This window comes from Theropithecus gelada, chromosome 12 (genome assembly GCF_003255815.1).
Source record: "Theropithecus gelada isolate Dixy chromosome 12, Tgel_1.0, whole genome shotgun sequence".
Lineage (NCBI taxonomy): Eukaryota > Metazoa > Chordata > Mammalia > Primates > Cercopithecidae > Theropithecus > Theropithecus gelada.
The window spans coordinates 91,029,074-91,054,517 of record NC_037680.1 but is presented as its reverse complement, the minus strand read 5'-3'; the positions used below and the strand labels follow the sequence as shown (position 1 = coordinate 91,054,517).

Sequence of the window (25,444 nt, the reverse complement as noted above, 5' to 3'; positions counted from 1 at the left end):
TATATGTAATAAGGTTAGCTTAGGATTTTAAATGAAATAATTCATCAGCTAGTACCAGCTTTTTTAGACTGTGAAAAAATTGATAATGCAGAAAGTCGTAATTAATTAATTTTAAATGTTATTCATCAAAAGATCGTAACAGAATGGCATATACAAGATAATGATAATAATGCCAATTCAGAGGAATATATGAATAAATTTTGGAGGGATTAAGCAAAAACAAATAGTTACTATGATTAAACTACAAGTACTTTTTTGACTTATTTAATGAAAATATTTTTATTAGAAAATTCTAGTTATCTTTATAAATTATGTATTCTTTCTTGCATCTATATAGTCTATCAATTTTTTTTTTATTATACTTTAAGTTCTAGGGTACATTTGCACAATGTGCAGGTTTGTTACATATGTATACATTGCCATATTGGTGTGCTGCACCCATTAACTTGTCATTTACATTAGGTATATCTCCTAATGCTATCCCTCCCCCTGCCCCCACCTCACAACAGGCCCCGGTGTGTGATGTTCCTCTTCCTGTGTCCAAGTGATCTCATTGTTCAGTTTCCACCTATGAGTGAGAACATATGGTGTTTTTTTGTCCATGTGATAGTTTGCTAAGAATGATGGTTTCCAGCTTCATTCATGTCCCTACAAAGGACATGAACTCATCCTTTTTTATGGCTACATTGTATTCCATGGTGTATATGTGCCACATTTTCTTAATCCAGTCTATCACTGATGGACATTTGCGTTGGTTCCAAGTCTTTGCTATTGTGAATAGTGCCACAATAAACATACATGTGCATATGTCTTTATAGCAGCATGATTTATAATCCTTTGCGTATTTACCCAGTAATGGGATGACTGGGTCATATGGTATTTTTAGTTCTAGATCCTTGAGGAATCACCACACTGTCTTCCAGAATGGTTGAACTAGTTTACAGTTCCACCAACGGTGTAAAAATGTTCCTATTTCTCCACATCCTCTCCAGCACCTGTTGTTTCCTGACTTTTTAATGATCACTTTTCTAACTTGTGTGAGATAGTATCTCATTGTGGTTTTGATTTGCATTTCTCTGATGGCTAGTGATGATGAGCATTTTTTCATGTGTCTGTTGGCTGCATAAATGTCTTCTTTTGAAAAGTGCCTTTCATATCCTTCATCCACTTTTTGATGGGGTTGTTTTTTTCTTGTAAATTTGTTTGAGCTCTTTGTAGATTCTGGATATTAGCCCTTTGTCAGATGAGTAGATTGCAAACATTTTTTCCCATTCTGTAGGTTGCCTGTTCACTTGGATGGTAGTTTCTTTTGCTGTGCAGAAGCTCTTTAGTTTAATTAGATCCCATTTGTCAATTTTGGCTTTTGTTGTCATTGCTTTGGTGTTTTAGACATGAAGTCCTTGCCCATGCCGATGTCCTGAATGGTATTGCCTAGGTTTTCTTCTAGGGTTTTTATGGTTTAAGTCTAACATTTAAGTCTTATCGTTAGTATCCCTGCCTGTCACTCACTACTTTTTCATAAATTTTAGTTGAAATTAGGATTAGAGGTCAAATTTACTTGTTTATACATATATTTATATATAATATGTATATCAGGTGGCTTGAGCAGTTAATATATCTGTTTTAAATTTGTTATTTCTCCAGCTTAGTGTTTTTAAATAACTAATGTAGAACTCCATTTAAGCAATTTCTGCTGTCTCTGAATACAAATATACACATTTTTTTTCTTGAGATGGAGTCTTACTCTGTTGCCCACACTGGAGTGCAGTGGCACAGTCTTGGCTCACTTCAACTTCTGCCTCCTGGGTTTAAGTGATTCTCCTGCCTTAGTCTCCCAAGTAGCTGGGATTACAGGTGCACGCCACCAGGCCTGGCTAATTTTTGTGTTTAGGAAAGACAGGGTCTCACCATATTGGCCAGGCTGGTATCGAACTCCTGACCTCAAATTATCCACCCACCTCGGCCTCCCAAAGTGCTAGGATTATAGGTATGAGCCACTGTGACTGGTCCTAAATACATACCTTGTATGGCAATTCCAAATGCTGTCTCAGCTGGCCCGAGATTATAAAGGGATTTCCTGCTACATACAGTAAATATAATAGGGCAAAAGGAGACTCTTCCATAAATATTGGTTTAGGTGACTAAAATAAAAATTGTTATTAGAAACCTCAGATAAAGAGTAATTGTGAATGGTGAGATTGGTCACTATAAATCACTAAGGAAAAATCAAAGAATGAAAAGCAATGAACCCATTTTCTTTTCCTGAAGTCTCATCATGTAGGTGTCAACTCAAATGCCACCTCTCCAGGGAGGTCTTCCCTGATGACTCCAGTCATCCAGCCCCTTCATCTTCTCTGTCCATCATGTCAACCATTCAGAGCTCTCATCAGTCTGTGAAATTTATCTTATTGATTTGTTTACATTTTTTGGTAAATTGCTCCTGTCCTCATAGATTCTAATCTCCTTATATACTGTTCATTGTTGTATTCTCGGCACCTAGAAGACATCTTAGCACATGATAGATACTCAACAAATATTTGTTAACTAAAATGCATAATCATGTATGTATAATCTATGTTTTCTTATTTGCTAAACCATATCTCTGGGCGGCTTCATCTGTGTTCATTATGCGTGTAAATGATTTTGAGTCAATGAGATGTTTGTGTCTTATTTAAATATTATAAAGGGCACTTTGGGGAAAAAGGTTTCCGACTGTGAGTCATGAAATACCTATTTGGGTTCCAACATTATGGCAATGCACATAAACTCACCATCTAAAGGTAATTTTAAATTCATAATATTCATCATGCAGATCACAGGTAAGTCAATCTTCAAGCACTCCATTGACTAGGCTATCTAGCAGTAGATGATTACCAACTTTTATTGCATTAGAAAATACTGTGCTAACTAAATTTGGACAAGAATATATGCAGAGGAATTGCTAAAGGATCTGAGAAAAAGATAGTCTCATTTTATAATGTGTATCAATTTTAATGGTTGCTTATTAAGCACAACCATTTAGCATATTAGAAAATCGTTTTTCAGAAAAAGTCCTGATTTTAAACATGTCAATTTTCCAAAAGGATGGGATAGAGTACAAAGCTCAACAGCACACATTTTGAATATTCTGAGAAACAACACTCGATTCTTAGAAAGCTCCTTGTGAATACTGTTGAAAGCTGAAGGGATGGATACACAAATAGATGGGATATATTCTAAGAGCCAAGTTTATACTTACGAACCCTATAAATGGGTTTCCTTCTGATCAAGTGAGAAGAGGCTTCAGAGACCAAGGGGTACTTCATTTCTTTCATAATAAGTGAAAATGATCAAAGAAAATACATCTTTGTTTACTTTTCAAAAAACCCCCATTAAGCAACTATTTAAAATCTAATCTTTTCCACAAAGGAAAAAACACAGCTTTTAGAAGCACTCTTCTTTTAGATATAATTTATGCCATAAATTTTTATCACTTTAAGGAACAAATCTCATTACTTTCAAACTGTATGAAAATTTAGAAGACTCTGTTTCAAAGTTGCTGATGCCTCTCAGGAATGTCACTGTTCACTTCATTAAAATACACATTAAATTACAAACTGCAAAAGTATTTAGCATCCCCTGCCACTCTTGTAGCCAGTAATTTGCATGCAACAGATGTCACCTAATAATCAACTGATCCAATGGGTTTTAACCAAAATTTACAATCATCTAAAAGATGACCCATAGCATCACTGATTAAAATGCTCCTCAGTGTTCCTGGTCTAATGAGATTGTGATGACCTCTTCAGCGATCCGCTCTATTGATTGGAGCATATTTGGAACACTGAGGTTGTAACTCATCAAATTATGGACATCAAGCTGAAACTTCTTTAAGAATTTTAATACCGAGGAAGCAAATAATAATAAAAAAAGATGCACAGAGTTTTTTAAAATAACCATCTCAGTTACTCAGCAAATGTATATCGTGGTATTATTATCTGCATTATGAGTTAAGTAGTAGCTGTTCTGGCTTTTTCTGGTGGAGTTCGTATTTTGATAATACATTGTGGACTATATTATTTTCAGTGTGTCTATCAAAAAACATTTCATTTTTGTTGAAAACATAAGCATTTTAGTGACATGATTGCAGAGTGCATGTAGCTTTGCCCATGTAGATATAATAAACTAGGTAGGTAATAAACTACAATTCAGAAATATGATGTGTAATTTAAAAAAATATTCAATATAGTCATTAAATATACATTGTATACAAAGTAGTATATATAAGGTATACCGAGATGAACTATATATCTCTCCTACTCCAATAAATGAAATCTAAAAGAAGAGTTGAAATATTTTTAAAAACAAATTTTGATGTTTTTGAAAAACAAATACCTTTTCTGTAAGAATAACTGATGGTACTGTTATAGTAGAAAACCTAACCACTGGATTTAATCTTTCTATTTTTATTCACATGCACTCTGAGCTAAAGTAAAATATAAGAAGATTGGAAAACATTGATGAAGTACCCAAATGTAATTATTAATTATCAAGTAAAAAAAAGGTTACTCATTCTTGAAATTTTGTCATTGTTGCTACACAACATTTTATCAATGTTCTATTTTTTTTCCCTAAAACTATTTTCTTTCTGGCCAGGCATGGTGGCTCACGCTTGTAATTCCAGCACTTTGGGAGGCTGAGGTGGGTAGATCACCCGAGGTCAGGAGTTCGAGACCAGCCTGGCCAACATGGTGAAACCTCACCTGTACTAAAAATATAAAAATTAGCTAGGCATGGTGGCAGGTGACTGTAGTCCCAGCTACTCAGGAGGCTGAGGCAGTAGAATTGCTTGAACCCAGGAGGCAGAGGTTGCAGTGAGCCAAGACTGCACCATTGCACTCCAGCCTGGACAACACAGTGAGACTCTGTTTCAAAAGAAAAATAATACTAAATAATAAAATAATTTTTTTCCAAAATAAAGTTTTAAAAAGATACTTTAGTATATATTTAAAGGCAGGTAACCCATAGTTTTATTCTGCCTATACCAACAAACTGATGGTGTGAAGAATCAATATTTTTCCTCAACATTTTCAAGGAGTCTCATGACAATAAAATGCAGCTTCTTCCGAAATATGAAGAAAACATATAAATGTAAATTTTAAAAAATGTAGGTAAGGAGAAGGTAAGCAACAATATCTCTTTATTTGCAATCAAAGAATTTTTTTTTTAAAGTAGGTACAGTATACTTATCAAGGAAATACCAAGGTATATTTAAGAGAGGAAAAAGATAATTTAGCTGCCTTTATGATCATCAAAGGAGGGCCCAAACATATAGGCAAAAACTTGAGGATTTAATATAAAATCAAGGTTTTGATGATCACACATATACTTCTGAAATACTCTGGAAAAGCAGCAGTCCTTAGTCCTTCACTGACAAGCTGGATTGACAGTTGGCTTTGGTACAAAAAGCATTCTTGACAATGCAACTGAGTACTGTCATCGGAACCCATGTATTTTCCTGCTGAAGGTGCTACATTTATCACCCATTTATGCAACAGGAAAAAAGTGAGCAACTGTATAACTTCAAAACTTTTCTCTTGATACTGGAAAGGAGAGATTTTTGATATCAGACAAAGAATCAGTAACCTACAACAGCAATAAAACAAGGTCACATATGGTTGGGGAAGAGTACATCACTGTGAGAATTCTACAGCCTGAAAGAATCATAGGAGATGAATACGACCTGGCCTATTCTTCAGAAAACACTGAAAGGAAGTGATAACAGAAAAGAGAAAGAGCCATATCAGCCTGTTAAAAGTGTGTGGATGACAGTGAATTCAAGGCCTTTTAGGGTCTAAGGGATGGGAGTTATCACCCTGGAACAACCCAACCCATTTGTATTGGAAGTATGCATCAGATTATTTCTCAGGAACTCCCCCCCACCTTTTTTTTGCCACTGTCTCTGTGCAAAGATTTTCTAAAAATTGGAATTTTTTCTTCATTTACTATTTGCTGATGTCATACTTTGACAGGTTATGAAGAAAGAGTAATTAAAATATAATAATAAGTGCTTTATAACTGCTGGTATTGAAATATATTTCTAATTTTTAAAGTCCAAACAGTAATTTTCTACTGAATTTGATAGTTCATTATTTGATGCTTAGTTCGTAACTTACCTCACTCCACAAAAATATATTGAGATGGCTTATAGGCAGTAACATGAAAGCACATTTTAATTTAAAAAATCTTGACTGAGTACTTTCTTGATAAACCTCTCTGCTTTGGTGTATAACTTTGGGACAAGGTATGGCAGAAGCAGGGATGATTTTGTAACTATGTATAAAAATTGTTAGTGCTATCACCCAGTGGAACTTGGCTATATGATAACGTGAAATAAGCACATTTGTAGCTGAAATCCTGGCATGAAATGCTACTTGCTGTTCTACCTTGGACAGGTTACTTAAACCTCTTGAGACTGGGTTTTTCATTTGCAAGATAGAGTTAATATAATATTAAGAGTATTCTAGTTTTCTCATTGCATTGTTTTGAGACTAAATGATATAATATGTGAAAGCGCATGTAAATGATGCGGCATTGATTACATGACTATGATTGCCATCATAGCTTTCAACTTCAACAGAGTTTCCTTCCCCACTCTGTCCATTTGCAATGGCTGTGTATTCCTCAAGGGAGCATATTAGTTATAACTTATTTTTATTATGGCATAATGATATTCATTATGAATTATTTGAAATGTTGAATTTGTAAAAGATACAGTCAGCCTTTCATATCCATGGGTTTCATATGCATGGATTCAACCCACTGTGAATCAAAAATACTGTATTGGAGAGGAAATGGATGGTTGTCTGTACTAAACATTTACAGACTATTTTTCTTACCATTATTACTAAACAATACAGTATAACAAACTATCACATAGCATTTATGTTGTATTTGAAATTATAAGTAATCTAGAAATAAAGTGTGTGGGAGAATGTGCATAGGCTATATGCAAATACTAATCCATTTTACGTAAGAAATTTGTATCTTACAGTTTTACAGAGTATTTGCAGATTTTGGTATTGGAGAGGATTTGGAGCCAATCCTCTGCGGATACCTAGGGACAATTGTACATCTTTCAGAGTTTTGAAAGCAATCTGTGTTACATCTCTAAAACACAGCAATGTTTGCACTCAAATTGAGGTTCGATTGAGAATGGCATTGGACAGTATTTTTAGATAGTTAATTAGATTCTTATTTACAGAGATGAAACTTCAATCTTTAATCAGAATCTTGCCAAAAACAGATTTTTAACAGGGTAACTTTAGCTCACAGTTTTTGGAGTCTTGATTTAAGTATCTTTTAGTTTCAATGTGAATGTCCTAGAGTCTCATTAACAAAAGAAAAATTCTCTGATTCTCCTTTTTGTCTCTAATGAAGCTTTCTACATCTCAGCAGTCAAAGGTTTGCAATTTTAGCAGGATTTTATTTTTAATGTTGGGGGAAAATTAAAGTTACACTGAACAATTTTATTTTTTTCTCTATCATATTTAGGAGAGAGCAATAAAGCTAACATGCAGTGAAAGTAAGTGAAGTATTAGAGAGCTGTGGCTCTTCTCTCACTATAAAACATGAGTTCATTTGGTAATCATCATGAGTTTTTACAATGGCAGAAGTCTGCATTTCTAAGACTGCAAGAATCATTAACAAGTTTTGTATTTTCTTTTTTAAAAATTTGTATTTCACTGATTTAGAATTGTGTTTTTAATCTCTAAATGGGCAAAAATAATCCTGGCCAATCCTCACTGCATTCAGAATGCAGTTTGTTTTTTAAATGGATAGGAATGTGCCTTGGAAGCATACTTCTTTTGACAGTGGGAGCTTTTTAAAATGAAACCAATCAAGCCCTATAAATCTGGAGCAGGAAAAGAATTTTCCTTATGTTAGCAATGTGCCACATTTCTGTGAAAAAGAGGGGACTAAACATGAAATAGACTTATAATTGAACACATTCAACAATAGAGGAAATACATACACCCAAAATGAAAACTACAGTATCTCTACCACATTACTTGCATAATATTCATAGTGAATTAATCAAAGCTGATAAGATATGAGAGAAAACACCAGAGTCAGAGTTAGAAGACCTTTCTTGATCTGTCAAGTTTGATATCTCCATTTATAAGACAAAGACAAAAGCACAAATTTCTCTGAATCTCAGTTTTCTCATTTGTGAAATGGGAGTGAAAATATTTTAGGATTCAATAATTTAATAAGGAAATGCATGTGCAACATACTTAATGAAATTGCCAACTATTATTGGTATTTGTTTCAGGCACAAATCTAGTTTTTTTGCTTCTTTGATCTAAGCCCTTTGGTGGCTGTCTACTCAGTTCAGACTTTGACCCAAGCTCCTTAGCCTAGCATTCATGCTGTGAACTGGTCCCATGCTCCCGCCTCACTCTTATTTCTCTCTAACTCTCTATACCCTATGCTCTTGTCACTCAGGTTGACACCGTTTCTCTAAGCTTTGCCTTTATGTTTGCAAACTTTCCAATTTTGTCTAAACTACTTTTAATGCATTGAAACCCCCACTCTTAGCTATCTTCCTTTAGTTCTTAAGACTGAATTACTTTTTTTTTTTTTTGAGAGAAAGTCTCGCTCTGTCAACCAGGCTGGAGTGCAATGGCTGGAACTCGGCTCACTGAAACTTCCGCCTCAGGGGTTCAGGTGATTCTCCTACCTCAGCCTGCCAAGTAGCTGGGACTATAGGCACCCACCATCATGCCAGGCTAATCTTTGTGTTTTCAGTAGAGACGGGGTTTCACCATGTTGGCCAGGCTGGTCTTGAACTCCTGACCTCAGGTGATCTGCTTGCCTCAGCCTCCCAAAGTGCTGGTTTTACAGGGGTGAGCCACCGTGCCCAGTCTGAATTCTTTCTTCATCTGAGTTCCTAGAGCAGTCATTACAAACCACTTGTCATCAGTGGCACCTGTATTTTTCCTTTAGATAGACTAGGAGCACCTTGAGGGTCAGATTTCTGTCTTCCGTATTTTGGTAAAGCCCACAAGATCTACCGCTTCTCTATATGAAAGGGATATTTATTTAATGGGATCAAACTATGGATTGTCTATGTAAGCTGATTTTAAAAATGTAGTAATGGACTGAGTACCTAAGTAAGCAGAAATAATGTATACATGTTTTCACTTAATATAATCCTGAGTATATCTATTATATTAAAGACAACTTTTTGACTTATCAAAAGAGAACACATGGGATATAAAAAAGATAAAAAGTTAATCTTTATCTGTTTTATTTGAGAATTTTCAGAAAATGGAAAATTACTAAGTTATAACACATCAGTGCAAAAAGCAAAGCTATACTTTTCTGAGTCAGGAATGCAGAGAAATAGGACTTAACATGCCTGCTGTTAAGTATGTATACATTTAAAATAGGCAAATCTACAGACTTTTTGAAATTTACTTGTGTGAAAAGAGATCCCTGAGACCACGCACTGCCGAAAGAGAACTGATAACCACCAGTACCCAAATGACTGTAACCTTCAAGAGTGCAAGTTAGAAGGATTTGGTGACAGCACAGTTTGAGAGAAGTAGAAAGGGAAGAATATCTGATTTTAGATTAGGCAAGGATCAGCAAACCTTTTCTATAGAAGGTCAAATAGTAAATATTTTAGATTTTGTGGGTCATACAGTGCCTGGAACATTCTAAAAGCAACCATAGACAATATGTGGTGAATTAGCATGGTTGTGTTTTAATAAAGTTTTATTAATAAAGTGGATTGTGAACTGGATCTGACTCATGGAGCATAGTGTGTTGACCCTTGTCTTAGATAATCCATTATTTGTAATTGATATTACCACTATTTTTTAAAAAGCCATTTTCAACTAACTTGTTTTTTTGTAACACAAATTAATAAATTTCCATAAATAATCACATTAAATACAATTTTGGGAACTAAAAAAAAAATACTAAAAGATAAGCTGAGAAAAAAATAGATTTTCATCATTAACTGCCCATAAAAATCAAATAAAGGAATTAGCCTATCTTGAATCATTAGCAAAATATTTCTTAAACTGTGTTTCATTGAACTTTTGTGAACTTTAAGATGTTAATAAATATTCTGAGAAAAAAAAGTGTTCTACTGTCACATAAATTTGTGAAATTCTGGATTAAATATAGTTTAGTATTAATAGTAATAGTAGTAAAAATGTCAGGTAGTTTTTATAAATCACGTGGTGTATGCCAAGTACTGTCTACTATGATCTCTCTTTTATAGATGTGTACATGGAGACATAAGGAGGTAAAGTAGTATGTCCTAGGTCAGTTGGCTGGTAAGTGGTAGGATCTGCTTTAAAATCCAATTTTCACCACACTTTTGAGCTCTCAGCTGTTGAACTCTACAGACTAACTCTCAAACAAACCTACTTTCCAATCTGCTCGAGTAGTCTCAGTATACTAACGTGTACTGCTCATTTCCAAGAGAGGTTAAAGGATGTATCATTTCTCAAATTTATTTGACCATGAAAAATAATTGAAATCCTTATGAAGAATCACACAAGATTCTAGTATTCCTTAGAAAACAGTCTAGAAAAGGCTGAAGTAAATCAGTGATTCCCAAATCCTGCTGAGAATTATAATAATCTCAGAACCTTTAGAATGACATAGATTTAAATGATTTAAATTGGAATTTGAGATGGAAAGTTGAAGGAATCTGAATTTTTGCAACATTCCTTCCTTAGATGATATTGATCATCAGTCAGTTTAGAGATTTTTGTTGTTGTTGTTCTAATGCCACAGAATTAGAGATTTCTGCATATGCCATCTATTTTGCACACTCCATTCCTGCCATCTAGTGAGAGGTGAGAGTTTGCTAAGTGAAAAAAAAATGGGTCTTCATTTTCTAAAGCCATCAAAATACATGAGTAAGTACAGCTAATTTTGCTCCTTTGTTACGTCCAAGTATAAAATAGTCTCAGTGAAAATAAATAGATAATGTTTAATGTAATATATTTTAATTTTATTTTGGCTTATATTATTTGGTTTAATTACATAATTTTTCTGTTTTAGACAATGGGCCCCATTTTTATTACAGCCTTTGGAAACTTAGGCTAGTTTCACAAATTGTACTCAGTCTGTATCAAAGACTGATTTCTGATGTGCCAATATTTTATTGTTCTTGTCTACTTGTAACTCTGTGTTGTCATGGTGATAGGTCTTCATATCACATTTCTATAGACAATTGGCTGAGATAAATCATTGCATCTAACATATTTATTGGAAAAGAAGATGCAATGCACTGGCATTTTTCTGTTAAACCTGAAGGTAGTAAAATGTAGAAAAAAGATCACAGAAAAGTGATATATTAATATTGCCTTTGCAAATAGTGAGCTGTGCCATTACAGTGTTATCACTAAGTTTCTGTTAGTCTTTCTTTTATCACCTCTAAAATAACGGAGTTAGATAAAATAATTTCAAAGTGCTATTTCACATCTAATATTCTATGGTCAGCGCTCAAAAGTAGAAAGGACCTAGACTATAAAAAAGAAACTATAATGCCTGCCTTTTTACAAACAGAAAAATTTATATAAACGCAGGTACTAGAAATAAAATCCCAAACCAAGATGTAACAATGGTAGTGAAAGGCAAATACTAAAACAAAAATTACTTCAAAATCCCAACCCAATAATGTTTAATTAAAAAAAAACCTTTTGGCAGTGGTAATTGTTATAAATTGATATGTAATACTATAATCTTCAAATCTTCAATACTACTTATTCTTCATAAGACATATATGGTCTCATTATTGTATCAATTCTATAGATAGAATAAAAGTATATCAAGTTTTGTTCATGGTTATGTGACATAACGGGAAAATTAAGAGTTGTGTTCAGTGCATGTTTATACACTGCAGACAACTTTATACAGCCATAGAATAATGTCATCTGAAAACTTTTTCAGGAACTGAATGATCTTTCTTGTCACTTTAGTACTTTATTCACTCTTTCCATGATGTCATTAAATCTTTGCAAAGATGGCTTTATTGTGATATGCTCTACAGCAGGCTAGAGGCAAGGAAATCAACAATGAAAGTGTGTTAGACTGAAATTACTGATGCTAATCAGTAGTGATGATAAAACCCAAAGTATAGACTCTAAAATAAGCCAGTTCCCCATTAATAATGCCTATTGTTTGAGAAAGCAAAGACATTGATCACTTCAATTCTCCTCTTAGTTATTTATTTCAAATGCTTCCCTAAAAGACAACTAAAAAATACACCGATAGGTTTTTCTTGTGCTGTCCTTCATACAACACACTGCCTGATGTATAAATCAAGATGCAGCATAACAAAACAAAGTGAAGATATGTTCATGGTGATTAAGAAGTAGGAACAAAAGATTTAAATAATCTTAAAATAAGATTTTCTTAAAGGAAGAACACTCTTGCTCCCTCCAGTTTAACACACACACACACACACTCCCCAAATTAATGCATGTATGGAGCAATTAAAATCTAGATTATATAGATTATAAATTAATCTGCAAAATTTGCCAAAGATATGTAGGCCTGTGTTATGAAATAAGATGTAGGAAATAGAAAAAAAAATATGCTTGTTCATATCACCCTATTAACCAATTCTGTCTTTTGGTGAGGAAAAACAATTAAAAATAGGCATTTTTTTTTTTTTTAAAAACATATCCAAAACCTTGTACAGTTGGAGTTAAAATTTGGAAGGGAGACTACCAGGTCATTCTTTTTTCCAGCTTCATCTTCTCTCAATATTGGTGAGTCAGTAAGGAATGGGCAATCATGTCTGTAAACTACTGATGACTGACCTCAAGTCTGGGGAAGTCACTAACAGTGACAAGCTCTGCAAATCTCAGATGTGGCTGCAAATCAACGCTGATCTCCCAATGTGCACAGGGCGCAGAAGCCCAGTCACAAATCTCGGTAGTCATGCTTGTCACACAGTTATCACCATTAACAGTGGCATCTTCCAATATGAAGGACAGCAATAAATATTGGTAAGTGAGTATGAAAAACTGCTCCTATGTATAACTAGTGAAAGGGCTAGCTGACCATCAATTCTCTTAAAATGTAAAGTAAGAGACTGTAATTCTGACTGTAAATGAGCTAATGCACTCCTTTGGGAATTAATTTGGAAGCCATTTATTCTTATAATTCTACTCTATTTTAGAAAGTACTTAATATGAAAAGGATAACACTCAATTATCAATGGAATTTTTTAAAAAAATTATTTTTAAAATTTGTTTTTTTTTTCCTAGCTGTCATGTACTTCTGTGAGTGCAAAAAACTTTGTGTACTTTTGTGAGTGCACAAAGTGTGCAATGAACATTATAAATTTTTAAAATGAAATTGACTTCTAATCTCTGAAATGAAATCACTCAGAGAGTATAAAAATTAACTAAAGGTTCCCCAGTTACTTACAAAGATGGGAATTCCCCTTTGAGACTATCCACTTTGAACCCACTCATTCTGCATGCTGAGGCTAAGCCTCAGATAAGCAACAGTAAGGTCTCAATCACTGTTATTTTGTAGCAACTTGAAAGGGGAAGGCATTCCTTTTAACTCACTCAAAGCCATTTTAATGTTAAAAGCCACAACATGCTCTGCAAAACAGAAACTGCATTTTGCAGAGCCAATAATTATGGAATTAATCTTCTCAACCTCTTTACAAAGATCCCCAATTATCTTTGCCGCATAAAATCATGATGCTTTCTAGTTCTTTCTTGGGATAATATCTTTAAAATGCCACTGGTGACTCTACTACCCATTTGTTGAGAAGTGAAAACTCTTTTGTATAAAATTCTTTAAAAACTGCACCTATATTCTCATAATCCACTGATTTCTCTGTTATTAAAACAAATACAGGCTTCATACTTCAAAAATATGCTTTTTCTACTCCATTGCCTTGTGTAAACATCTGACTTAGTTCCTGTGCTTTCCATAGACAGAAATGGCAGGTGGGTAAGTGGGTGGAGGAAAGTGAATTGTGCTGTGCGAAGTGTTACCTACCTGTTAGTCCCCTCAACCGAGATATCTCTACAGCCTCTGGTTTCCCCTGTTCTTTCATAAATCTGGTCCTCAGCTCCTAGAACATGTTGCCTTCCATTTTCTTCTCCATATTAAAAAAACAACTAGACATCAAATGACTCTTCCAAACCTGAATTCCAAAATTCTTCCCACTCAAACGTTTTCACAGATTTAATTTCACAATATTGGACATTAATGATGTAGCACCTATTAATGAGAAAGTTGAAAATTTTATCTCTGTGTGAATATACCCATTAAAGGGCAAATCAGTTCTAAATCCATATTGGCATCAACATTTTTTATGAGTGTAATGATTTGGAAAAATAATCCCACTGCTTAATTTTCTTTTTTCTTTTTTTTTCTTTTTGAAACGGAGTCTCCTTCTCTTGCCGAGGCTGGAGTGCAGTGGCGTAATCTCTGCTAACTGCAGCCTCTGCCTCCCGGGTTCAAGCAATTCTCCTGCCTCAGCCTCCCAAGTAGCTGAGACTACAGGTACCTGCCAACACGCCTGGCTAATTTTTGTATTTTTAGTAGAGGCAGGGTTTCACCATGTTGGCCAGGCTGGTCGCCTTTTAGTCTCTTGAGATTTAAATATTAAGTATAAAATTCAGGGCAAAGACTTGGTGTCATGAAAACATGCTCATTTTTATAAAAGCAATAACAAACCCATGAGATGTTCGCCTTCAAAAAATATTCACACTGCACCTTTCAAATATACAATTCAGAGACCTGGTTCACTGTCTTTGGCCCATAGTGGGAAAAACACAAAGGTCAGTGTCAGCAGGGAAGAGCTGGTCTTGGGTAAATCCAAATCCTGAATTAGGGACACTGGGAATTGACTGCAGAAAATCACTTTAAAATAAAACAAGCTATGCAAAAGCTGAGAGATTTCTTTCAGCTGCATGTAGTATAACCTTCACTGTATGACCTATAACTAAATCAGTACAAGTTCTAAAGTATAAGGAAATAGTCAAAAAGGCTAATTCTAACAGAATCAGAGTTATAAAAATACTGAGCAAAATAAATTCTTCCTTTGAGAAACTCAGCATAAGATAGTTAAGCCTACATTTCCAATGAACTTTTTCTGATAGAAACTGCTATTATAATTTATTATTGATATGCTTTATTTCTCAAAAAGTAGGTTCCAGTGTCATATCGCCCGGGTGCACATAAAAGAAAGATGAGAGAACCTACTATACAGTGACCTTTATCTTAATACAATATTACCAGAACACCGGAGAATTTAGAGTTTTCAAAAAGAGTAGAGAGAAATTCATTTTCAAAGCTTGCATCAGTAAATGAAATAAAAACCCCACAACCTTTATAAATGACATTAGTTTTCCTATCAGGTGACACAAGTGGATCAATTTACATTTGAATTTGGTGATCAGAAAATATTGAAATGTGACCTATGATTTGCAACTGCACCGGGTGAGACAATACAGCTAAAACACTGGGTAGTCATTGCGATGCTGGGATGGAGACAGAATCCAAGACAACCCTTGGTGAGGAAGGGGTCAAGCGAGGAAGAAAGTAAAATCAGGATGAAAATAGGCACTCTTATCATAAGAGAACAATATGTGCCATTTTAACTGCCCAAAGAGTATTTTTCATCTCAACTTTCAGTGCTTCTTTAATTAAAATGAAGAGATCAACACATAAACAGAAACTAAAGCATTCTAAAGAAATTCTAAGTTCTTTATCCTGTAAGTTCGATTACAATTTGACCTGGTATGCTACTCATCAAAAAATGTATTGAATGACTGTTACGTAGCTCATACGGTGTTGGGAACAGAAGGGAATAGAAAAAAGAAAACAGTGTCCCTAGCCTCAAAGGGTTCAATGACTAATGGAAGAGACAAGTGGTTTGACATGATATTATTTCACATTATATTTCATATGATTTAATATTATTGCAGTGTGATGTATTACATTATTGCTGTGGGATAGAACAGTAGAAGTGGTGAGGAGCTTAGATTCTGCAGCCAAGCTGCCTGGCTTGGAGTCCTACTTTTTCCTCTTTCCAGCTGTATGGTCTTGGACAAGTTACTTACACTCTGCTGCTTCAGTTTTCTTATCTGTAAAACAGTGCTAATAAAAGTATAATTCTCACAGTGTTATTATAAAATGTGTTATAATATACATAAAGCTCTTCACAGTATCAGACAACAGCTACTGTTCTTGTAATGATGGTGTGTACAGCAGGCCGTGGGAACATATGGAAGGAGTGATACAGTGTGGCAGATAAGAGGTAGGACAGACAGAGAGGGGTTTCCAGTTGAGGTGAGATTTAAATGGAGCCTCGAAGTGGTCCAGTAGGATTTAAACAGGGAGCAACATTGAAAAAGTGTTCCACACTGTGGAACAGCAGTGCAAACACACAGGGAAGAAAAGTCACCAAGAGTTTGAGGGATTTGGAGAGGTTGATGAGTAGAATCTAGGCTACAGTAGGGAAATTAGATTTTACCCTGAAAACTGTCCTGAATGTCTTTGTCCTTATGCACCTCATTCTCTTTTTTTCTGCAACAGACTTCCTTCCTCCACTATTGATTTCCCTTTACTTCTATTCAATTCTGTGCTTGGATATAGGACATTCGTTTTTATTTATGTATAACTAGGTCATCTATGTGCAGAACAATCTGCACTTTATATCCTGTTATTCTTCAGATGAATCTAAATATTTTGGCCCAGCATTCAAGGCCCTTCCATCCACTGTCCACCGACACATATCTGAAGTTACCTCTTACTAGGATAGCATTTTAGTCATAGCTAGCTTCCAATTATACCCATCTCCCTCCTCTTTGCACATTGTATTCATCCCAGTCTCTGAATTTGCTCCAGCAGTTCCTCCTTGGAGTTTCTGTCTCCCCAGATCAATTTCAAGTACTTCTGGAAGAACAGGCAACTCTACAAGGTGTATAGGGTGAGCATCCTGAAGACAAGTCTCTTGCTTAACCTAGCCTCATACTATGTTGATAAGCTTCTGACATCACAATCTCTTGGGAGTTACATTGGGATTTTATAATCATATACTTAACTTTTTACCTGCTTTTTCCCCTTCTCTCTTCACATCGATCATGTCTTTCTTGTGAGCAGAGATTTTGGTTTCTAGATATCCTACTTTAAAATGTAAATATGTCTATAGTATCTTATCTACTGAACAGTCTGATAAATGCTTGTTGGATGAATATATTAAATGTAAAATCTCATAACACAACCTCTCTAATTAACATATCAACATTATATGAAAGTTTAATGCATCTTTAATAATTAATGACTTGTTCCTTGCAAGCTGAGTTGGAAGAGAATCAAGGTGACAGATTATGGCTAATATTTACTTAGAGTTATATGGTTCATATGGATAAGTAGAGCATTTTAAAAAGGTATTAGAATTCTTCATTTGAAAGTCTTTTAAAGTTAAACTTTCATTATAAAATGTAGGCAAAGCCATAGAGGAATTTAGAATTTAGAGTAAATCCCTGGATATTAGAGTTAAGAAGGAGGGGACAACCATTTATTTAATACCTATTTTGTACCCGTCATCACAAGGTTAGTGACTTTAGAGAAATTATATGTTATTAAGAATTTCCAACCTCTCCTTTCAAGGGAAGTGATTATTACAATGGCTATTTCATAGTCAATACCACTGTGGATCAAAAAGTTTAAGAACTCCATTCAAAAATTTATATCCAAGTGATGAATTCAGGATTCGAATCCAGGTCTATCTGACCTTAGTGACAAAGTGCTTTGAGAGATCATATAGTATTGTTAGAATAGCAGCATTTAGAATTAAGGTAAATAACTTGACAGTTTTGGATACGTAATTTATCCAAAACTGGTCTCAGTTTCTCATTCTTGTACATTTGCCCTATATAGTCTCTAAAGCTCTTTATGACTCAAATTTCTTGTTAAAAAAAGTGATATCTATTATTTAAAAAATCACATCAAAAATTTTATGACACAAAAAGCAAGGTGAAAAAGCTGTGCATATTAATGGATCATACATTAGGAAAGAAGTAGTAGGGATTAATTAGATTATAGTAGGGTTATAACTAGAAGGGGTACAGAAATTATTAACTTTTTCTTTAAATATCTCTATATTGTTTGACATGGTAACATAGCTATACCTTTGTAGTGAAATCTAATAAATAGAGGGAAAACTATAGCATTTTAATAGTTAATTAGACAATCTTTTTTCTTCATTAAATATGGATTACCAAATTATATAAATCTCAGAAACTTATATTTTTATTTGTGCTAGTTATGAAATGCTGTTCCCACAATACCTTTTTGTATTCTACTCTAGATATAAACGCATGTTAGAAAAGGGTGATATGACTATAGAACCATGCCTAGAATCAAATGTGTTGAGTACTTCTACTTACTTCCATTAAGATGAAATTAAAAATAGGTAATGTCAAAGTATATACAATATTTTAGAGATATAAAACCATTAATAAATGTACTATACTCTCAACTATTATTTGGTGTCAACAATGATACTTTTACTAGACTCTCATGTTTTTACTTCTTAATTTTGTGCAATAAAATAATACACGACAGACAAAAGTTGAGAATAACACATCTAAGAAAGTCGAATGTCATAATTAAAATTTCCCTTTTGTCCTAAGGAACTCTTTTCTATGACTGGGTATTCTTGGGTAAATCAGAACTGGCTTGAACACATAACCTGGTTCATTCCTGGTTAATAATGAATCAAATACACAGATTACGCTAATGATGATCAGTTGAGACCTTTTTTCTACATACTGATTTCTGGCACCATTTGACTCTTGTGGTGAGAGAAGTTGGGTCAGTGTTAGTAATGGAAATGTCTTCTCTCATACATAAACACCCACACTGAAAACTAGCTATATCTACTTTTACCTCTAAGGTTCTGAGCACTTGTCACAGAACTTGGTTAGATGAAATGGGAACATTTTGTATAAAGTCACCAGTATGACAGACACTCCAGGCACAAACTGCCATTACACTTAAGGTGGACATTTTTCATGTATTCATACCTTCAGAGTTCAGATCACGCTTGTAGGATATCCCAATTAAAACTACCCATTGGAGAAAAGAAAGTCCAATAAGGGATAAAAATGAACTCTAAGCTACTGTGAAAATATGACACAAGCATAAAAGAAAAACTAAAAAATACCATGTAGGCTGAAAAAAATTACAGTCTTTTTTACTACTCTTTACTTGGATTGTGATAAAAATTCAGTTCTCTGTGGAATCCTGTAAGCAAAAAATCCAGCGAGCAGAGAACAGAACGGGAATCTTGCTTGACAATAAGTAGGCCCAACACATTTTCTTGATATGAGGACCACAGCTAAGAAGTGTATCTCTGCAGCTTTTCCACACAATAAACAAATAATTCTAGACTATATTGTTAAATGACTTCAAATATAGGCTAATAAGCAACACACACACACAACTGACACAATTTAAAAATTAATTTAGGAGACACACTATACACAAAATTGTTCCCCTCAGAAAACATTTTTGTAATAGCAGAGAAGAAATGTTTAAGGGCAAAAATAAAAGGTGTTAGGTATGCCCCAGATACTTCTGGGAAACAAATAAAGGTTATTGTGAAACTTAATAAGATCAGCAAATCAACTGGCCATTTGTTGACCATGGTGCTACTTATGGTAATTAGAATCAAATTGCTGTAATTTAAAGGAAAATTTAAAAGTACATTTTTTCCAACTCTGAATTTAATGTAGCAATATACTAAGCACGTGGTATGAAAAGTTGATATTCAATAAGTATGGAGGGTAACGCATACCTTAAATTCCTCCAAGATTTTGTAATTTTTCCCGTGATATTCACAGAAGTTTTTTACTTCTTTGCACTCAGGACAGCATCCATTGTGTTCCACTTTAGTACACTTTGGGTGAATTTTAGGGCATTCTGGTTGGTCGCAAACAGGTCCATCTAGAGCACAGACACATGGACAGTTGGAATGCCCGGGGAAAAATCGTTCTCCCAACTTGTATACAAAGCCGCTGTCATCGACACACCCTTTCCCTCGATAGTCATCAAAGATCAGATTGTCATTACTGGAGATCTGGTCACCTTCATCAGCAGGATAGTCTTCATGACTGATAGCAGCAGAGGTGACCAATCCAGGGATGACCAACAGAAGTATGCAAGCTTCATGAATATGAAGAGCCATCCCCCTCTTCAAAGACTTCTGGATGTACTCCTAATATTAAATACACTCAGCTCCTTCCATGGGAATACAAGAGGGGTAGGCTGAAAATAAATATTTAAAAAGAATAATTTGACATATACAAAATGAAGATAGATTCATTTAAGCCCATGCTCTTAAACTGTTTGGGATCAATTTAAAGATACTAAGGCCTCAAATAGACTAAGTTGATGCAACTATCTATGCCATATTGTGAGGTTTGGAGAGTTGATACTTTGCATTAAAATTTGTCCTTTTGGATTATTTTATATACGAACCTTCAGCTTGAATATTCCTTCTGAATTTCAAAGGTCTGGCTTTGTCTAAATTGCAAAGAAATGGTTTTACTGAGCCCCAAAAGGTGATTACAAGGAATCACTTATAAATAGCTCAAGAATATTTGAACTCACATTTTCTATTATTCTTTAAACTGGACTAGTCAATGATGGAACATATGTTATAATTATCTGTGTCAACTCAAGAGATTAGTGCAAAAAAATCTAATTCTAAAGGAAAGAGAATAAACCAACAGTTGAATATAAATTATATTTAGGATGGAGCTGCTATAAAGGATTTCCTACTTATTTATGCCTATAATTAAAGAACAACAGTGGTATCCACATCAGTTACCTGTTTCAGTGAACATGAATCTGGATTTTTGAAATATAGTTGATAACAACAAAACTATCCCATGGTGGTTAAGAAAATTTGAAATAAATAATACAAGAGAATTCCATGTGCTTAAAATAATTTGTTAAAAACAAACAAATTTATTTGTATTATTGTCCACATTATTTTACACAGGAAGTAAGCTCCTAGTGGGCAGGAAAAGATCTATCTATAAATTTATTTCACAGTAACTTGAATCTAGTATATATGTAATTTGTTTAAATTAAATATTTCAATATAATATAAATACAGTTTATGAGATCTTGAAAAGATAACTCTTGAAATGTCAGAAATATTTGCATGTATGCAATCTGCACAAAGATGCCAGCATAAAATTGTTTATGGAAGTTGCTTAAAACAGTAATTAAGTGTTAACCATTCATAGAAAATATGCCTTACTAATTTTGTGACACTGACTCTTGTAAACTCCACTTAGTATTGGTGCTTGATGTGAAGTGTTGGGAGTGGGCTCTTATTTAAATATTTAGAATAACTAACTCACACAGAGGCTTTGGGGAAACTGTGAGTTTAGGGAGTAATAAATAAGAAAAAGTATTGTCAAATAGCTCATTTGTTTATTTAAATGCTATTGGCTTAATGCCAATATCACTAAGATTGTATATAGGACATTTTCAGGTCAGCTATAAATGTTATACATTTGTTTATTTTCAGATTATATTAAGAGCAATGATAAATCATCCCTTTTCAGTCTAACATATACAGATGATAACTTAAGATAAAGATGACATTAGGAAACTTCATAAACTATTATATTTGCATTTTAAGGTAGATATGCAAATTCTATAATAGTAAAATGGAAGGTAGTATGCCCTCTTTCCAGAGAAAGCTGATATTAGAATTCCTCTGATATCCTCTGATATTAGAATTCCCTTTGGGTAGGTAATAAAGCTGATGATTTCTTATAAAATATGTCAAAAATAATGAGTCATGACAGAACAAGAAAATGCAAACCTATAATTCTACTTGAGAATCTGGAAGCTCCCTTTGACAAAGCATTTTTTTCTCTCAAATTACTACAGAGATAACAAACATAACAGAAGCTTCTGAAAAAGCATAAATATAATTTACTAATTAAAGCAAGCATTTATACATCACATATTTAGAAAGTTTATCTTGGAGGAAAAGAAAGCTACTGTGCTTCCTTATAATATTCCAGCAATATCTGTCAACACATGCAAGATAAGCCATATAAAATACACATATGATTCTGCTTCAAAGGGACATAGACAGAAAATGATCTCTTTGTAAGCCACAGGTAGGCATTAATGTGTTAGGTTATGGTAAATGTAAACTTAGAGGTAAAAATAGGAATGTAATATCTACTTTATACAAACATTAAAGATGTTTTTATTATATGAAATATATCTTAAAATCTGCATGGTAAAAAAACAAGATTTTATTTTCAATATAACAAAGTTCTTAGGCTATTTTTTTTTTAAAAGCCTTCATAATTGAGCTGCCCTAGTACAATTTAAGATACTATTTATTTAACAGAAGAAACATGGGATAAATAAAATATAATGTTTATCTGAAGATTTTTATAAAGCAAGCAAACACTGCTAAACTGAGAATCACTTCCCAGCTTAACTTTCCCCCCTCCCCATATTGCTACATATGATTTAAAATGACTGCATCTATTTCTTTGAGAAAACAAACATAACTCATGTCATAAGATACACTTACCTAATCACTCTGGAGGTTAATGGTGGTGGTAGGGGTCACAGCCCAAAATGAACTAAAAGGTCAGCTATGTTTTAAGAAAGCAGTTCCTCTTTAATTACCAAAAGAATACATTTTTAGTCATGAATTAAAGGCAATCCATTCTTTCTACCTCCCATTTCAAAACACAGTAAAGAAGCAGTCTCCCGCCCTTCCAGAAAGAAACACAGCAGAAACACATAAGAAATTTGCTTTGGACCTGTCTTCAGAATTCAAAGCAAGAAGCAATGCTGGTCCTGTAGAAATCCAGACCCCAGTAGCAGAATCATGTTGAACTTATTTTTAGCATTCTCTTAGATCCTTCTATGAAATTTCCCGGCTGATTACGCCTCCTCCACACATGAGTTCACTTACACAGTGTTTGCTACGGCAGTAGAGGTGATTTGGCTAGGCTCGGAGGATCACAAACAGCAACAACATGCTGTAGCTTAAAGCCCACTCCGCTGGCAGTACCATCACCATCGTCCACAGTATGTTGCTTGAATCCCCTGTTACACACCGGAAAATACTAACTGTGGACGTGAAGGAAAGGAGCAACTTTAGCTGGGTTTCTGCATCAGTAAGAGCAGTTTGCAGATTGCTGATTTGGAGCTCATTCTGCCGGCAGCCGGGAATTCCTCAGCACCACGGACAGCGCCAACAACTGGCTTCTGAGCCCAGCTCTGTCGAAATCCCCGAGCTGCTTTAGACGAGGCTAGAGTGCTCTACAAGCAGTCGTACTTTATACAGCGGATGCGTGCATTAGGAGGGGTAAAGACATTCTACGTGCGAGATACTTATTTGCATTGAAATTACAATTAAATTTTTTTTTCTAAAAAATTGTAATTACACCTAACGCATTCTTGGATGGACTGCAGAGATGAAAGTTCCAGAAGAGGCTTGCATTTCGATTTAAGCCATCTGCAGTCCCCGATTATTATTAATAGATAAAGCATAATCATTGTCAAACAATCTGTGAAAACGTATGCTTGTCGATTCTATTTGACCCTTTGGTGGCAGAAAGACTTCCCCGGTGTTGCATGATTAAACTTCAGGTCTTCCTGCAGCTTGGATCTGATTAAAAAAAAAAAAAAAAAAAAAAGTAGCCAGGTTTTCCTGCAGTTTGTTCTCTAACATTAAAAATCAATCTCCTGTAATTCATCTAGTCTGTCATTAGGCGTCATTGTAAAGCTGTTTCTTTCAAAATCCCTAGCAAAGATGCCGAGTCTCTAAATTCTTTCAAAATGAGACAGAAAAAAGACCCCGACACAAATGGGTGAGCATAAAGTTTTTTTTTTTATTAGTAACAGTATGCGCACTAAAATATATGTGCAAAGCATGTTTTAAAGCAGACTGTAAATGTTACCTGCTGGCACATTTAACCAGTTATTTGCTGGTTTGGGACTACAGGAAGCATTTTCAAGCCTTAAAGGGAATGCCCTCTGCAGCGGGATGTGCTGACAGTCAAGACCACGTTCGAACTGTGCCGTCAGAGCCTCCAGAAAACAGAATCTCCCCGTCGTGAGAAAACACAACCGTGTGTGCCTCGCTTTCGTGGCCCATCAATTTGTGAATCTCCCCAGATTTAAGATCTAGCAAATGGATAACACCATTGCCACTTGCCTGAGCTAAAACTCGACCTGAGGGAGACAGAGGAGAGAGAATGAATCAAAGTTTTATTTCAAGTGTTCACAGTTTATAAGCAACGAAGCATTCTATTTTTTTCAATTATTCTGTGTTGGGGTCAGTTATTAAATATGAAGTAGCTCCTGTAGGTATAAGAAATAAGTTGAGTCAAAATTAAGACACATCAATAATTAGATTACAAAATTTTCAAATTGGGACATAGAGCCTAATTGTCTACATCCTTTATATGCAGATTTCATCAAATGTCCTACTATTATTTTATATTTGTGATTAATAAAGCATTTTGAGGAGATGAGATTGAAAGCAACTATGCAGGGCAACTTTCTTTTTCAAATTATATGTTAAAAAGTTTTAAAAGACATAACTTTCAAAATTTATGGAAAAACATATCTATGTATGGATAATTTGTATTTTAAAATTTGTATTCTTCTTTAAACTTATTTATAATAATTATGTTAATCATTACTTACAACTCAATATACATTCCTGCTTTAAAAATTGTGATACTCATGCACTCAACAAATTTTTTTTTTGAAGCTGAAGTGGAAATAAATATTTCCATTTCAAAATGACTTGGGAGTTTTTACTTTAGCTTAGAATTCAACTTTTGATAAATTTTTGTTACATAAGATGGCTAAATACAGCACAGGGTATTTGCATAATTTTTGTACCATATATTTTTAGTGGCTTATTTCCTCAGAGTGAAAACAAATCAGGGATCCAATTGTAATTAATATTTTTATTAAGGAAGTCCAGTAACAAACTATCATGGGACTTGGAGGTAAGTAAAACAACAGGCTATGTTTACATAAGCTCAGTACTTAGTGTAAATAAGTATGACATTACTACTATCCATGGGATTATTTAATCATACTTAGAAGGCATATTATTGTTCCAGTAATAACATTTAAAATTTATCAAACTCTTTTAATGTGATAGATACCATATTTAGTGCTTGATATGGATAATTCTGTATGATCCTTACAATAATCTAATGATAAAGAAAATAGTATTAACTCCTCTATGTAGGTGAAGAAATAGAGGCTTGGAAAAGTGAAGTAACTTGCTCACAATGACACCCTAGGTATAGGAGGAGCTAGCATTTAATCACAGCACTTTGGGTCCAGAGCCTGGGCTTTTAGCCATTATGTTTTC

At 34.3% G+C, this 25,444-nt stretch overlaps 2 protein-coding genes across 5 annotated transcripts in view; both read right to left on the bottom strand.

The window, feature by feature from the left end:
* The window catches only part of VWC2L (von Willebrand factor C domain containing protein 2 like), a 168,571-nt gene extending 145,187 nt beyond the window's left edge, over positions 1-23,384 (bottom strand). For both annotated transcript variants that reach the window (XM_025405124.1, XM_025405125.1), the window contains exons 1-2: positions 22,628-23,384; positions 19,850-20,319 (exon numbers count right to left, since the gene is read on the bottom strand). In XM_025405124.1, coding sequence (XP_025260909.1) covers positions 19,850-20,239 — 390 coding nt within the window. In that variant the 5' untranslated portion in view covers positions 20,240-20,319; positions 22,628-23,384. The remainder of the gene's footprint in view (positions 1-19,849; positions 20,320-22,627) is intronic.
* Positions 23,385-23,919: 535 nt separating this feature from the next.
* SPAG16 (sperm associated antigen 16) overlaps positions 23,920-25,444 on the bottom strand; it is a 1,132,640-nt gene continuing 1,131,115 nt past the window's right edge. For all 3 annotated transcript variants that reach the window (XM_025405273.1, XM_025405272.1, XM_025405275.1), the window contains one exon: positions 23,920-24,282. In XM_025405273.1, coding sequence (XP_025261058.1) covers positions 24,107-24,282 — 176 coding nt within the window. In that variant the 3' untranslated portion in view covers positions 23,920-24,106. The remainder of the gene's footprint in view (positions 24,283-25,444) is intronic.